Genomic DNA, 15,447 nt, shown 5'->3' on the forward strand with positions numbered 1-15,447 from the left:
AGGGCTATGGAGGGTGTCCACCACCAAACACCCTCAGATAAAGGGGTTTCAGCTAAAGCATTCATATCGAGCATCTCCTGAGAGGCTGTTTAGGACATTTTTCTCTTTTTTGCAGAGAATTGGTCTCATTCTTTCTCTGCATCCTCCAGCGCTTGGTCAAGGGAAATCACATGCTCAGCTCAAGTGAGGGATGCTTTGAGTCCAGCAGGACCATCAGCATGGACTGAGACTACTGTGCCATGGCACTGCTGATACACTCGCTGCCTGCTTTATCTCTTCTGTGACCAAAAGGTGGTGAAAAAAAACACATTAGTCTGTTTTGTAGTTTGAGCTGTGCTGCATATGTCCTTTACACTACATATATTGGAAATATCATGGTGTAATAAGGATGTGCTGAATGCTGTGCCTCAGGGTGGGAAATCCTGGGGGCTATATGCAGGGGTGCGAAGGGATGAAGGAGCTTAGAATAGACATGTGGGGGAATTGGGAGTAGTGGGATGAAGTCTGGGGACAAAATGGCAACAGAGGAGGAAGGATGGCTGGGAAGCACGGTTTTTAGGTTGGAGCTGAGTGTCCAGCTTGGCCAAGGCTCATCCAAACCATGAGTCTCATGTTCGTGGTGGAGAGCTAACGTCAATCGCTTAGTTTGATGAACCACCCTCTTTTTTTTTTTCTTTTTTTTTTTTTTTCCATGACTTCCTAGGAAAAGGGAAAGGTTTGCCTTGACCAGGAGATGTCTCTGTTAAGCCGTGTCAAGCAGAGCAGGACTGTACTGAGGAAGATCAGATCTGCAGCCAGAGAGGGGCTGCCTGATGGAGGGACCACCCCTGCACCACCCCTTCCTCTCCAAAGCCCCAGATTAGCATCTCCCCATGCTCTGCCCAGTGCCACATCCTCTTGGCGAGCAAGGGACTATGTTCTTCCACACATGCCGAATTTCATAGAGCTGCTTCTGGCTCCCTGCCCCGCTGCCTGATTTGCCTGAATGGGTGGGAGGACAGGGTGTTTGGCTGCACAAAAGCAGGTAGGAGCTTTAATATGGAGGAGATGAGTAGGCAGTGCACTTTTAGAGTTGTTTCTTGGGCTTGTCCAGCCTCCCAAATGTGCCTGGGATGAGATTAACAGAGAAGTGGAATTCATGCAGCTACACTGTGCAAGCTGACCAGAACCGTGACTCCCAACCCCATTAAACACACCATGCTTTCTGTGCTCGCAGCAATTTGGGAGAGAGGGACAAAGTGTTGCATGAAAACCTATTGCTGCAATGCACCTGTAGCATGAAAACCTTTTGCTGCAATGCACCTGTAGCATTTGGGTTGTGCTCAGCATTCAGATTCAGAATACTGGTTGAAGAAAACCACTCTTGAGTATCTGATGCCCCAGCGCCTGGCTCAGGCAGCTTTCTGGCCCCAGCAGATGTTGTGTTTGGAGCTGATTTTTGCTATGGGGTGCTGAGGTTCTTGGGATGCACTCCCGGTGCCGGGCTCACTCACGGGTGGAGATGCTGTCGGAGGCCGGGGGGCTCCTGGCTTGGTCCTTCAGAGCCACCACGGTGACGGTGTACTCCTCACCTGGCTTCAGCCCCGTCTGGTTGAAGGTGGTGACGGTGCTGGGGAGCTGGGCAATCACACCACCCTCGTTGTTCTGCCGGGGACAGGGGGAGAAAAGGCAACAGGAAGGAGGAAGGGTTTTAAAAACAACAGAAAAAGCTTTGTTCTCAGGGAGTACAGGCACTGATGCATGGCAAAGTGATGACCCATCCATGCACCCCCGGATCACGTCCTCACCCTAGTCCATCTCATCATGGAGATGCAGGAGCCTGGGGCAAAGTCACCCACCAGCTGTGGAGCACCTGAGCTGTAGAGCTGGGAAATGCTCCCATCCCCTCTCCTGCCTCATACCTTGTTGTATTTTGCCATCTGAAAATTCCCCAGAACACAAAAGATAAAAACAAAGCCTCCTTCTCCTGCATGGCTGCTACCCAGGTGCCGGGAGCTGTCTATGTTTCATGCAGGGGTGAAACCATTGGATATTTATTTTGGAATCCCGCCTTTTAAAATATCTTGATTGAATTCATTATACTTTCTGTTTTGTGCTCTGAAAAACACATAAGTCTTTTAAGCAACTGCAAATGTCACCTTCCCTGCCAGTGTTTGGACAATGGATCTTTTCTTGCTGCTGTCTTTACTAATAACACACTAAACAAATCTGTGCACATAGCTCTCAATCCATATTCATCTCTTTTCCTCATTAAACAGGAAATCTTCCATTTTATCCATAAATTGCCATCTCATCTTGCCTAATTTTCTTTTCTATGTCTGTTATCACTCCAGCCTTTCACTGATTGCCTTTTTGAGCCTCTCTCATTGCCCCAAATACCCCTGCATTGCTTTCTCCTTTTCTTTTTTTGCCCCCAGCATGAGCAGATGTGCGATAACTCCCCCAATCCTGTATCTAGGGACAGTTTGGGGTGTGGAGGGTGGCTTGCACAGAGGGAGGGCGTGCACTCCCCCTGGGGACACTGAGGACAAAATTAGTGTCCCCAGACCCAGCTTTTGGAAAGGCAGTTTGACCTCAATTTGCAAGCCTACAGCACAGGGATTATTTGCAATAGAGCTGCTTTAACATTACATATATATATATATATATATATATATATATATATTTTTTTTTTTTTTTCACATCACTGCCTCTTGAGTTTTGCTTTAAGTTGGGGTGCAGCAATGGTTTTGTGTCTCTGTCCGAGCAAACCATGACTGCAGCTTCCAGGCAGCCAAGGAGACAGCACCCTCTGTCTTATTTCAGGGGAAAAGCCGATAACGTAGACTTGAGAAAGCCCAATTTTGGTAGCAGGAGCACAACTGCGTCTTCACAACGCAAGACCTCGTGCTTGATGGACAGTACTAAAATGAAAGCCCTATGAGCTGCAACCATTCCCATCCCTGAAAGCCTGCCCAAGGAACAGCTTTCCTTTTGTACTTCATCTCTCTGTTCCATTCCCAGTCTCTTGCTGGTTTTAAGCTTAAAAAAGAGAAATGGGAGCCAACAGTTTGCTTCAGTGGGCTGGCTTGAGGAAAAGCTATTGCTGATGTCCTTGCAGGAGAGACATTTGCAAACGTTCCACGAACTCCTCACCCCAAAACACGCCTATACCCATTTATCTGCTTCAGGGAGGATGTTGCTGAGATTAATTCATGAGTATTGATGAAATGCTTGAATGATGCATGATTTGTTTGCCGTTAGACTCAAAGCTCCAGTGGTCTTTTCCTGGCATTACCCTATTTTGTGGCATAGGGTTGGAACTACATCATCTTTAAAGTCTCTTCCAACCTAAGCCGTTCCATGCTTCTATTACTCTATTTCATCCTGAAATACAATGTTTTTGTATTCCATCCCAACGCCCTTGGTTTTGTAACTGCGGTACCCAAACTTTGGCTTCTGACACCATCTGTGGATCAAAAATTGCACCAAGATGCTCCCAGCCCTTTTTGGAAGGGAGGAATAAGTTATCTCAGGCCCCCGGGCCCCTGTTTTGTGCAGCGTCTCATAACACTTTGCAATTGAGAGCTGTTAAAACTTTGGGGCCAACTTCTGCTGTTCCTACTGCCCAGAGCTGCCTGACTCCAGCGAGGATTTTGTACAAGAGAAAACGGCATAATTGTGCCCTTAATCAGCATTTCTTTTACTGCTGGGGATTGAAAGCCTCTTGTAAAGAGGCTCCATATACAATTGAAGCTATACTTATGGCTAAATGGTGTAGAAATTATGAATATAGATGAAATACTTGATGTACAATTTTTGTTACTGCGTATGGAAAATAGGCGATATTTAGGGCAACACTTCCATCATTTTCATCTTTTCTGGCACCAGTTCTACCTGTTCATCACTGCAGTTAAAATGCCGTGGCAGGAGCTATCTGGGCACGTGGTTGAGGATACTGGAGCCCTGACAGCCTACGGCTGGTCATTGAGATCTAGGCTTAGGGTGTACCCCACGATGCCGTGCTGTGAGGCAGCATTACCTTGGGGATGAAGCTGATCTCCCAGCCATCGAAAGGGAAGGAGAAGGGCTCCCACTGCACCTCCACAGTCGTCTCTGTGATGGTCTTGAACTTCAGCCCCTGCGGCGTGGCCAAGTCTAGAAGGGACCAGGAGGTTGTGAAGGCTGGGTTGACCTCCTTGCAGCTATTTTGTTATTGGGGTGATGGAAATGGGGCCCTGCTGGTCTCTGTTAGCAGCATCATTGTCCTTTTGGGCTGGAGGGAGAGGAGGGGGATGCCTTCCACTGTGGCATCCCACTGCTTTGTGCCTAGTAGCATTGTGCCAACAGGATGAGCGATGGGATTACAAAAGCGGTACTGGCATCACTTGTATTTCCCTTGCTTATTCTGCCTTTAATTTCCCAAGGATACTTCCTGAAGGCTGCTGTCACAGCCTGCTATTCCCCTTTTCCTCTGGCACTAAGAACCTCATGATGCACAGCAACATCCCTTGCTGTGCTATTAGCTGTGTTGTGGGGATTTGCCTGGGGGAGCCCATCCAGAAAAAGGAGCAGAACCTGTGACTTGTATGGTATATCACAAAAATGTAAGATATTTTGGGCCATGTTTGGGGGCTTCAAGCAAGCACTGAAATTTTCCTTGATTGTCAGACATTTGGGTTTCCGTCCCAAACAGAGACTTCCTGCAGAAAGTGGTGTCACTTCCACCTTTCCTTTATTCTCATGCATGTGGGTAAACATATCTCCACTATTTTTTCTGAAGGCTGAATTTTCTGCTGTTGGAAGGTCTTTACAGAAAACATGAGCTAGCTTGAGAAAGCTGCATGACACCATGGCAAGACTGAGTATTATGCCAAGAATGTCATCATAGGATAGGTCAAATATCAGATGGATGCACCTTTACAGGCTGCTTTTTGCCTGTAAAATTCCTCATTATATGGACCAGTGCTGTCTTCTGCAGCTATTTGATGAGCATCACCTCTGGTTTCTGGGGTGCCAAGTGACAAGTGCAGGCAGATACTTACTAGTCGTCACCTTGGTGGTGACAGGGCTGCTCAAGACATCGCTGATGACTGCGTAGATGCTGATGTTGTAGGCAACGCCTGGCTCCAGCTCCGTGATGGTGATGGTGCTCCAGTCCCCAGGCACCCGCTGCTGGAGCTGGGATCCCCCTGGCCCCGCTGGCTGGTATGATACCACGTACTCAGTGGCTGCTCCGGGGCTGTCCCATGCCAGCTCAATGGAGCCATCACTGATCCCTGTCACACGCAGGTTTTCAGGAGGAGCCACTGATGGGAAAAGAGAGGGAGAGCATCAGGACGTGCATGGCTTATCTCAGGCCACAGGTGAGGGAGTGTGGGTCTGCTGGTTGGAAATGGGTAAGGGCTCTTGCTTGGGGGGTCATGTGCTCACACGTTTTATTGCAAGGCAAAGACTCAGGAGAACCTGCTTGTGCTGCTGTTGTAAAAGTGGTTCACCACCAATATTTCAACAAAACTCAATGGCTTTTTGCTTGCCTCCCAAACCTTTATGCATCTCTGGCGGATGGGAACAACAGGCAGGCAGTCAAACTATGGGATGTGAGCACAAAGTGCTCTGCCAGCTATGGGTTCCTCCCATGCTGTGTGTTGCTCCTGTGGGACTCTGGGAACTTTGTGTCCCTTTCTCACACAATCAGGTCTGATCCCCCCCCCAAACCCCTGCTACCTGACGAGCAGTCCTGCCCTCCGTAGCCATCCTCGCAGATGCAGAAGCCATCCTGGCAGACACCTCGTCCACTGCAGGCGTTGGGACACCGCAGCCACCCGCAGTCCTCCCCAGCATAGCCCTCGGCGCACACGCAGGTGCCGTTGTCACAGTGTCCCCTTCCCGAGCAATCACGGGGGCAGCGGGGCTGAGAGCAGTCATCCCCACCGAAGCCCTCCTCGCAGATGCATTCTCCATCCACGCAGAGCCCACGGGAGCCGCAGCCGGCGGGGCAGCGGAGCTGGGAGCAATCCTCACCACCGTAGTCATTGTCGCACACGCACTGACCCTCCAGGCAGACCCCACGGCTGGAGCAGCCCCGTGGGCAGCGTGGTTCTGAGCAGTTGCTGCCCGCCCAGCCCTCGCTGCAGACGCAGCGGCACGACTCAAGGCTGAAGTTCCCGTGACCGCTGCACGGTAAGGTGTAATCCAGGCGTCCTGCAAAATGATGTGGGATGGGTGGTCAGAGCCCGGTGTGGGGTCTGTGAATGGAGGGCAAGTGGCAGGGTGGTCCTCTCTACGGCTGAGCTCTCTTGTTTTGCAGGAGTTGGTGGCTTGGGGGATGGCTGAGGCTCAGGTTTGGTATGGGTCATGCTGGGGCTCTGGGTGGGAGCTCTAGTCTCAGATCCTGGCTGTGGACCTGCTGGGTGCCAGAGCTCACCTTAGTTTCTCTGTATTTCCCTAGACAGCTACATGGCAAAAAGCCCTCCCTGGCCAACTCCTCTGCACTAACCACAGCTCAGTGGGCTCTGCTGTTTCCTCTCCACACATAGTTTCATCGTAAAGTTGAGAGATCCCAATATTATGTCCCAGTATTACGATCAAAGACATATAATATTCATCCCTAGCCTGGTGACTCCAGATTGGTTTGCACACGAGCTAGGGTTGTGGGAAAGCAGGGAGAACATGCGGCCGCCTCCTCTGATGTCCCTGCTTTGCTCAGCAGTAGGGTGAGAAGGGACACATGGAGGTGAGGGCACCAGTTGCTCTGACACTGCCCATCCTCCCATACTTTGCCTCACAACATGGACCTGCTGCTTCAGCTTTGGGTTTACACCAGCCTGGCTAATTCTTCCCCTTCTGACTTTGCCTGCTCTTTCTCACATGAAAGAAAGGAGGAGTGGAACCCTCTCAGTCCTTCCTCCAACCCTTAGGAAGCCTCTGCACCAGAAAGACCATGAGTCACGAGACATTTTGTCCCCCCTATTGAACCTCTCATCCTAGGTGAGTTATCTGGGTGGCAACTGATAGATGCACCCAAAGCAAGGCTTAGCTGTATGCTAAGCCAGACAGACCAGTTTGGGCTTCTTTGCAGGATGCTTCCCCCAGAAACTGCCAGCATTGGGAATGGCGATTGGGTTCTCTTCAGATCTCATCCTCTAGTTAAGTTATCAAATGAAGAGAGAGGATGCTTGTAGGTATGCTGTAAGACAGCTCCTTCCTTGGGGAAGTGCCTCAGGCTGTGGGGTAGGGATCCTGCTCTCATTTGAAGTGTGGTGAATTGAAAGCAGCTTGGTTAAAATGAATGAAATTACTCCAGTTCTACCTCATTGTGCATCTGTGGTTCAAGTGAAGACTCCAACTAGTGATAAATGTTTAATGGGACCAGCTACATATGTTGCAAGCAACCCAAATTGTTCCATCGGTGTTTCAAATGAATTCCTTTAAATAAGGTTTTTCCCATTGCTCTTCCCATTCCATTTTAACCCTTGCTGTGCAAACAGTCTCGTCTTTCAAGGGCGTTTTCCAGTCTCTTTTATGCTCACAGCTGATGGGTGCCACGCTGGGGGCATCCAAGCAGGACTGAGCAAAGTCTGGAGCCAGGAGGTGCCCTTCCAGACAGCACCCTTCAGGGACTACCTGAGAGATCAGAGACCAGCTGTGTGCTAGCACCTCTGCTCAGCAGCCTCTAACCCAAACACAACCCATGTCGTTATCACATTATCTCACTATCACAGAGGGACTGAGCTGTGCCTTTACTGGAGAAACCCTGATGGAGGCTCTGAGAGCTTCACCAGTCTTAGTTTCAACTGAGATGAACTGTTTTCTTCAGAGTGCCTGGTATGATGCTGTTTTTTTTGTTTCCAGGTGAATGCTGAGTTGCTGCTAAGCAGTGCTGTGCAGAGCCAAGGCCATTCTCAGCAAAGGGCCCAAAGAGCTGGGAGGGAAGAGGTTGGGAAACTTACCCTGCTCATCCCTTACCAGCCACAATTTTATTTTAATGGGATTTTAGCTCTGTCTGATGGATACATTTATGCTTATGGGGTTTCCACAACAAGTGGGCTTTGGGAGCTGAAGTTTCCGAATCCCTCCCAGGGAATTCCCTGCCTTGGAGACCCTAAGCTGGACTTCTCTGTAATAGCACAGCTATGACACCATGGCTGAACAGAGATTTTCCTTCATCACTTCTCTGAGTGACATTACCAGCTCTGTATTTATTTCTCCTGCCTTTTGCTTGAGCCCTGTGTCCCCAACAAGAGCTAACAGCATCACATTACTACCTGTGGCTGCATTTTCTTGGCAGCAATTGGAGTTGCATTGGTCCCGGAGCATGGAGACCTCCCTCTCCAGCATCTCAATCCTGCTCAGCAGCTCCTGCAGGGACGGGAGGGAGGTGGAGCACTTACAGGCCTGCTTGGGCAAGTTTATCCTGTGGGTGAAGGTGACCTGGCTCTCGCTGTCAGAGGTCTGCTCCGTGTACTCCGCCAGCCTGTCGTCTTCTGAACTCACCTCCTCAGCCGAAGACCTGAGCATGGAGGAGCAGCAGCTGTCCACGGGGACGTTGATGTTGTAGATGTGGTGAAAGACCATGGGCTGCTCTTTGATGGGTGGGCTGCAGTTGGCCAGGCCCACCTCCTCATCCACTGCTGGCCTCTCGGCTGGCTCTGTTGTCACCTCCAGCCGGCACTCGAACGGCTTCAGGACAGCACCCAGCAGCAGCAAGTTGAAGCTGATGAACACGTTTCTCAGGACTGGGTTTTCACTGTCAGTCCCCATTTTCTTAGGAGGGGGGAGAGCCTTCTAAGCCAACCTTGGTTGGCCAAGTGTGAGGAGGACCTATGGACAAAGAGAAAAGAGAGCGTGATTAGTGTTAGACTTGACACTGCACTAAGGTCAGAGAGGTGAGTTGTCCAGAAAGATGTGGGCCAGCTTGACACGTGCACAGTGCCACTGACCTTGGTAGAGCCCAAGGCATCCCCGAGATGGGCCCAGGGTTGGGAGAAGAAGATGGGCCTTCTCCAGAGTATGCATTCCCAGCATTCTGGCTCCAGCCCTCAAAGGATGACAGAAACAGATTCTTATTCCTATGGTATTTTTGAAGGTAAGAGTTGATTTGGTACTAACAAAGCCCCATGTGCTTATGTTTCCAGCAGAAATACCCCATATGGCTACAGCAATCAGTGCAACATCAGCACAGAGCATAGGGCATAAGGGGTTAAAGCATGGGTGCCAGCAATGTGTGGGTGATGACAATGCATGGGTGAAAATGCCACGTCCCTACTTTTCTCTGGACCCCTCCACGAGCACAAATGGTGCTCCAGGAGCTAAGCCTGAGGTTGCTAAGCTTCCTCTAGTAGCTATAGGAACAGCAGCCTCAACGCAAAACATCGTTAAATTACAGCACACAGGCTTGAGCTCTTTTAGGTCTGCGCAGACAAATCCCTTGTGATGAAGTGGCTTCACCTCCTACCCATGCTCTGGATTACAGGTTAAAGTTGTCTTGATTTGAAAATAAATAACTTCTCACTTCTGTATCAATTGCAAGCCCCCAGGTACCAATCTGGGCTCCAAGGACACGATTATCTGCAGCCAAAAACCACCAGTGTCAGCTCACTTGTTCTGGGGACGGATTTGATCCCATTACTTTTGCTGGGACTGCTGTCTGCTGATCAATGCCAAACATCAACAGGTTTGCCATGAGGAATCACTGCCCAACTCATCCCAGGATAGAGTTAGTGGGAGAGACTGGGACTGCAATTGCATTGCTCTCATCATTTGGAGGTCAGTGGTCCCCAGTATGGATGGGGTCAGCCAAGGGGACTCTCACAGTATCTTTTTTTTTCCTAGGAGTGCCTTATGCCCTGGGAGAGGGATGGACAAGATCTGGTCCCATTGGGATAGGACAGCCAATGTCCTTGTGCAGGGTCAATCTCCTTCAGGCCATGAAGCTTGGGTTTTTGGAGATGGGAGAGAACAGTCGTGTGCTGCTTGGCTGTGGTCTGACTCTTCTGCTGTCTGCAAGGGCCATAATCTTGAGCAGCTCCCCTCTCTCACTGCTATCTCCCTGTTCTAATGCTCCTCTTTGAGAGACAATTGTGCCTCTCCCTCTACCCCAGCTTCTCAGTGAAAATATTTGTTTACTGGTTTTTCTCTTAAAATACCATGGTACTACAGAAAATACAGCTATTCAGCCGCCTCTCAGTCTTTGCAGGATTATTATCCCATATTACTGCAGTGTTCCTCCTGCACGTTTCTTCCTGGCTCTGTGCTCAATGCCTGCCCCTCTTGTGAGCAGGCACATGGAGCTTTGCTAGGCTTTCTCTCTCTCTCTTTCTTTGTGATTTCAAGCAAAGCAAATACATGAAATTGCTCCAAGGTGGAGTGACCTCCCACCTTTTCAGATGGGGGGGTGGCATGGGGTATGGGATATGCTTGCAGCCAATGCTGGTTGCTTCCACCATTGTAAGCACATGGTGTGTGCCATGGTGAGTTTGCAGGTGTGTGATATAATCCACCTGCCAGTTCTTTACATGCTTATATTTCAGCCATCATCCTCCATACCAAATACGGAGGGTGATGGAGGATCCACTTGGCTTGCTGGCCACCACAAAGGCTGGAAGATGAGGAAGAGACAGAAGCCATCTGACTCCTAATGTTGACTATGCTGCCACCTGAATGCTCCAGTGCTGGGATGGTGGAACCAGTAGTTTGGTCTTAGTGGGCAGTGAAGCCAAGCAGCTAAGACCTCTTTCTACAGAAAGTGGCATTGACAAAGCAATTGGAAAAAGGACACAGCCTTTCACCCTATGGGGATGGCACTCGTCAGCCGTGAGGGAAAGATATCCCTTCAAGGAAGACCTGATAATTAACTCAGGTAAATGGACCACCATGGAGAAAGGTACCTTGAGGTAACTAGTTGTGGTAGAGATGGTATACGGAATTAACCAACAACCCATGACCCAGCCTGGCTCAGTGGGGTTGCATGCAGTGCCTCCTAGCAGCCCCAGGTCTTCATCCACCCCTGGCTCCTCCGCAGCTCCTTGGTGACCCTGGCTGACTCTTCTTGTACCCAGCTGACGGATAGGCCAGGCATTGGGGGGGGCAGGGGGACTAATTAGCGTTTCCTGCCTTTGATTGACTTGCTGGCATGCAAGGCTCAGCGTGAGCTCCTTGGCCTCTCTCCCTGCTTTTATTTTTTTGTGCGTGTTCAGTGGGGAAGGAATTGTGGCTGCAAGCCAGCAGCATGGAGCCGGGCCAGAGCTTCAAAGCAACATCATCACAGAGCAGCTTAGGTGGTAGGAATGAAATAAAGTCCTCCCCCAGATCTCCATCACAGCAGGTGCCTATGGGGTGCTGCCCAGTGCTCATTTCTTGGATGATGAATGTAGTATCACCACTCTGCCCACCCCACACAGTGGCTTTGGGCAGTGGTGATACTGCAGGGGGGTTGCATCCCCATGCCACAGTGCTAAGGGAGCTGTCTCTTTGTTTTCTCTAAGTATTATAAACAGGACCATGGGTGCATTTTAGGGTTGCAGGTATTTCTGAAAGCTACCAAGGGAGAGAGGCTGCATTAACAACAGGTTTGTGGGCGAATCTGGGGCCTGCCCAATGTGAATTAAAGTTCAAATTCAAGTTTGGCAGGCATCAAGTGCTTCAACTTTGGGGATGTGCGAGATGATCAATCTGCTGCTGTTTATGTGCATGGGGCTCAATAAAAAGAGACAATCTAAAACTGAGAAAAACACTGGAGTGCTGTTTCCAGAAGCGGCAAAGCGCTCTACCTCCCAGATGTCCTCCCTTCACCCAGGATTTGTGTCCTGGGGGCCTACAAAGGGAGGAAGTGAAAAGCCAAGATACATCCTGCAGTGCATCCACCTGAATTATAGATTTTTGTGGCCCTGAGCAGCATCTGCAACCCTTTGTTTATTGCCTGTAAATATGGCCTTGACAAGCCCAAACCATGCAACAGATGTGGGTACAGCACAGCTGCAAAACCACTTGGTTTTGGGGAGCATCTTGCTGGAGATGATTTAAGGCTTAAAAAACCCAACAGCATGCCTGTGCAAAAACAGATTGAACATGTCAGGTGCCTCCAGGACCCATAGGACTGATACAGGTTGGCTCTTGTGACATGGGTACCTGTAGAGCGAGTGCTTTTCCCCTGCTGACTAATTGCGTGGTTAAGGATGAAATACTCTCCTGCTTTAAACAGCAGTTCCCTAACTATACGTGGAGGAAGAAATCTATAGTTCCCCAAGCTGCCTGTAAATTCGGCAGGCTTAATAATTCATGTATGCCTTTGTGATCGCAGCCTACATTATATCTTTCTTTCATTACATGCTTCTTTATTGAATTTTTGCGGCATATATCAGTAGCTTCTATACGTTCCCATAGGAAATGTTGAGAGCAAAGTTTCAAGATGAGCTCTTTTCCTTTATACATGGACAGATGTAGCCTGAATCTGACCCGTGTGACCCCACAGCATCCTCAGGTGATGCTTGGCATGGTGGCTTACTGTGCTGTATGCAGTGCTCTGCTCTCTGCTCTGCAGACCCTTTTCCCCCAGAAATGCCCAAGTTTACAAAGAAAGAGGTTCTGATGATCCCATCTTTAGTGTCACAGCCACCAGCTCTACCTCTCACCTCCACATGCAGCTCTTCTGGCCCCAGAACTGCGCTGGTGATACTCTGAAGCCATAAAGGAGGAATTAATTGCGGAGCATGGTGGGGCACAAACAGCCTCTAAATCCTCTCCAATTATGTAGTAGCACTTAATCTATAAGGAAACTGTAGTTTAAGAGCAAAAATAAATATGAGGTTATTTTTGTCTTCAGCATGGGCACTAGTCACTAATTTTGGAGGGTGATGGAGGTCCCGCATGGTAGGGGTGGTTGGATGGGGCTGTGTCCCACAGGGACGTGTTGTGAATTGCTGCTAGGTCCAACCATACCAACAGGCTTTAACTGTTCCCATACCTATGCTCACCCAGCTCTGCTTTTCCTTTGCTACTCTGCTTTTTTGCCCATCCTAAATGGACTTCAGGTGCAAATGACTGTGAGATTGCTTTCTAATTACGGCTACATTTAGCACCTGCGTGGCAGGAGCTCGGTGTGGGGCTGTGGGGACCTGGTGAAGCATCACTTAAACGGGCAGTTTCTATCCTTCTCTTCCCCTCTCCATCAATCATGGCTTTTCCCACTCCTGTTCCTGGCATTCCTGCCTTTGCCAATCCTTGCACAGGATTCATGGATGTAAGGTGCAGGATCATGTGGGCATCTTCCTGCAAGGAGAAAATCCATCCTGAGGGCCTGGATCTCTAGCGAATTCACCCCACCTGAACGGCACTGGCTTTGGGTCCCTCTCAGCCACGTGCACGGGTTTTATTTTTCCCTGTTTGATCTCAGCACACAGCTCCAGGAAAGGCAGCAAAGCCTTGTGCTTGTGTATCTGCTGCTTGCTGTCATGTTTCATTAGTGCGTGAGCCGTCCTGCTCCTCCTCAGAGCTGTGTGCATAGCTGCGGTGGATGCGAATTACCCAGCATGGGATGCTCCCATCCCAGTTCCTCCAAAGCACTGCCAACCGCTGCCCCTGCCTGGTAATGATGCAAATTAATGTATGCAGCACATCCACATGTGCATCCAGAAGCCGGATGCGTGCTCAAAAGGCACCGCTTGGACACAGCGCGTCCCCTCCGCAGAGCCCAGTGTTTTAGGAAGGCAGTGAGATGCTCACCCCCAGACCTACTGCAGGGCTCAGGCTGGTTTCTACCATTGAGAAGACAACCAGAGCAGGGAAATGAATCGTGGACCTGCTGCAGAGACTTCATTTGATAAATAATGTATATAGAGTTTGCAGTAATAACCACTTTTTTTTTTCCGAGCCAGCCAGGCAGGCTGGCTTTGACACATCCTGGCTGTACTGTCAGATAGGTTAATCTGTTTTATTTATTTATTTATTTTTTCCCACCTCAGATATGCTGCATGCATGTGTACAGAGAGGAGGTGGCAGCCCTGGCTTTGCACTGGGATTCTCGTGGCTGCCCCAAATCCAGGGCTGCTCCCCTCTTCTTCGGCCTCAAGCAGGCCCCCATCCCCTGATGGGGATCCCAGATGGGCTCCCTGTTTCAGTCCTGATGCTGCATCGAGAGAGAATGGAAAACCCACCTATCTACATCCCCCTGAAGGAACCAGAAACAATCCCAGTGCCTTGCCCTGCAGGGAAAACCAAGATGCTTGGGAAACAGCAGTGCCCCAGCATGGACTGGCACTGAGGACCCAAGCCAGGCTGGGTTTTTATTGCCCTATAATAAGAAAGTACCTCATTAAGAAGTGGATATAAATGCATAATGTAATTTTGCTGAGCTTGGAGCTGGTGCAGGGCATGGGAGCTTGGAAGCACGCCTGCCGGTCTGTCAGGTTTTGTGGGATCCAGATCATTACTGCTCACTTAAATTCTCCCCCTAGCACCATGAGTGTTGGGTTGGACTGTTTACAAGCCTGCACTTAAAATCAATTTTAAGGTTATTTTTTGCCTGAAGAGCTGCACGGAGAGACAAGATTGGGCTGAAGGAGACCCTTTGGTCGTGTGGCAGTGATGTGCCATACCCCTTGCTGGCTCAGTTCCCCCTCTCCCTCAGTACCCAGCACCCACACGCACATATGTGCAGTTGCCCTTTCCTGCTCAGAGAAGGCTGGTTCAGCACCTCTTGTTTCTCTGAATTTGTGAGTCTTATCATTTCAAAACCCAAATTAGCCACAGCCATCTGAAGCACACTTTCTTGCTGCCCTCCTCCCCTTTTGTTCCAGTGGATGGATAAATAGTGGTAAGTGATGCACTGCGGTCTTCTGTGCAGGGCTTGCTGAACTGAGCAATGAGATCTCTTGGACAGCAATTACAGCACTGTGGGAAGAGCCAAAAATATGCATGGAGCTGGAGCACAGAGGTGTGAAAGGCAGGGATTTTTGGTTGCAGGAACTTGGGAGCAAACAGCCCCTGATGCCAGCTGGGAGCAGGACAACTGGTCAGATTCAGCAAACCCAACCTACTCATTGATATGGCCTGCTGCTCTCCTGTCTTATTACACACAGCAAACAGGACAGAGGTCAGGGCAGGAGAGATGCTGTGGTGGATGGCTGCATCCAAGAGCTCCGTGGCTTCCATCAAAGCTCAAATATCCATAAAAAGCTATTGGTTGCCAAAGCCCCTGGGGGCTGGCAGGCAGCAATTGCTGCTGGGGACGGCCCTCTGAGCCTGCAAAACCTGCAGGAAAGCAGGATCTTGGGCAGGGACAGGACCCAAAGATTCATTTGCAGCCTCCTGATCACTGGGATGGAGAGGGGATGGCTTTGTCCTCCATGGAGCTCAGAGACAGCTTGGGGCTGAGAACATGGCTTTAGTTTGTTATATTTTAAGTCCCAGTTCTGATGCTGTCATGTTAGAGCTTCTGTACACCCAAATGCTGACTCAGCCTGGGCTGGC

The 15,447-nt window shown here is 49.8% G+C and overlaps 1 protein-coding gene across 2 annotated transcripts in view; it reads right to left on the minus strand.

The window, feature by feature from the left end:
- Positions 1–15,447, minus strand: part of TNR (tenascin R) — a 51,820-nt gene that overhangs the window by 19,071 nt on the left and 17,302 nt on the right. Inside the window, exons 2-7 of one of the 2 annotated variants that reach the window (XM_085231277.1) lie at positions 8,476–8,802; positions 8,247–8,340; positions 5,707–6,183; positions 5,025–5,288; positions 4,022–4,137; positions 1,494–1,644 (exon numbers count right to left, since the gene is read on the minus strand). In XM_085231277.1, coding sequence (XP_085087403.1) covers positions 1,494–1,644; positions 4,022–4,137; positions 5,025–5,288; positions 5,707–6,183; positions 8,247–8,340; positions 8,476–8,742 — 1,369 coding nt within the window. In that variant the 5' untranslated portion in view covers positions 8,743–8,802. Of the gene's footprint in view, positions 1–1,493; positions 1,645–4,021; positions 4,138–5,024; positions 5,289–5,706; positions 6,184–8,246; positions 8,803–15,447 lie in introns of both variants that reach the window. The other variant, XM_085231276.1, reaches the window with a different exon arrangement.

This window comes from Meleagris gallopavo, chromosome 10 (assembly GCF_905368555.1).
Source record: "Meleagris gallopavo chromosome 10, MGAL_WU_HG_1.1, whole genome shotgun sequence".
In the NCBI taxonomy this organism is placed as follows: domain Eukaryota; kingdom Metazoa; phylum Chordata; class Aves; order Galliformes; family Phasianidae; genus Meleagris; species Meleagris gallopavo.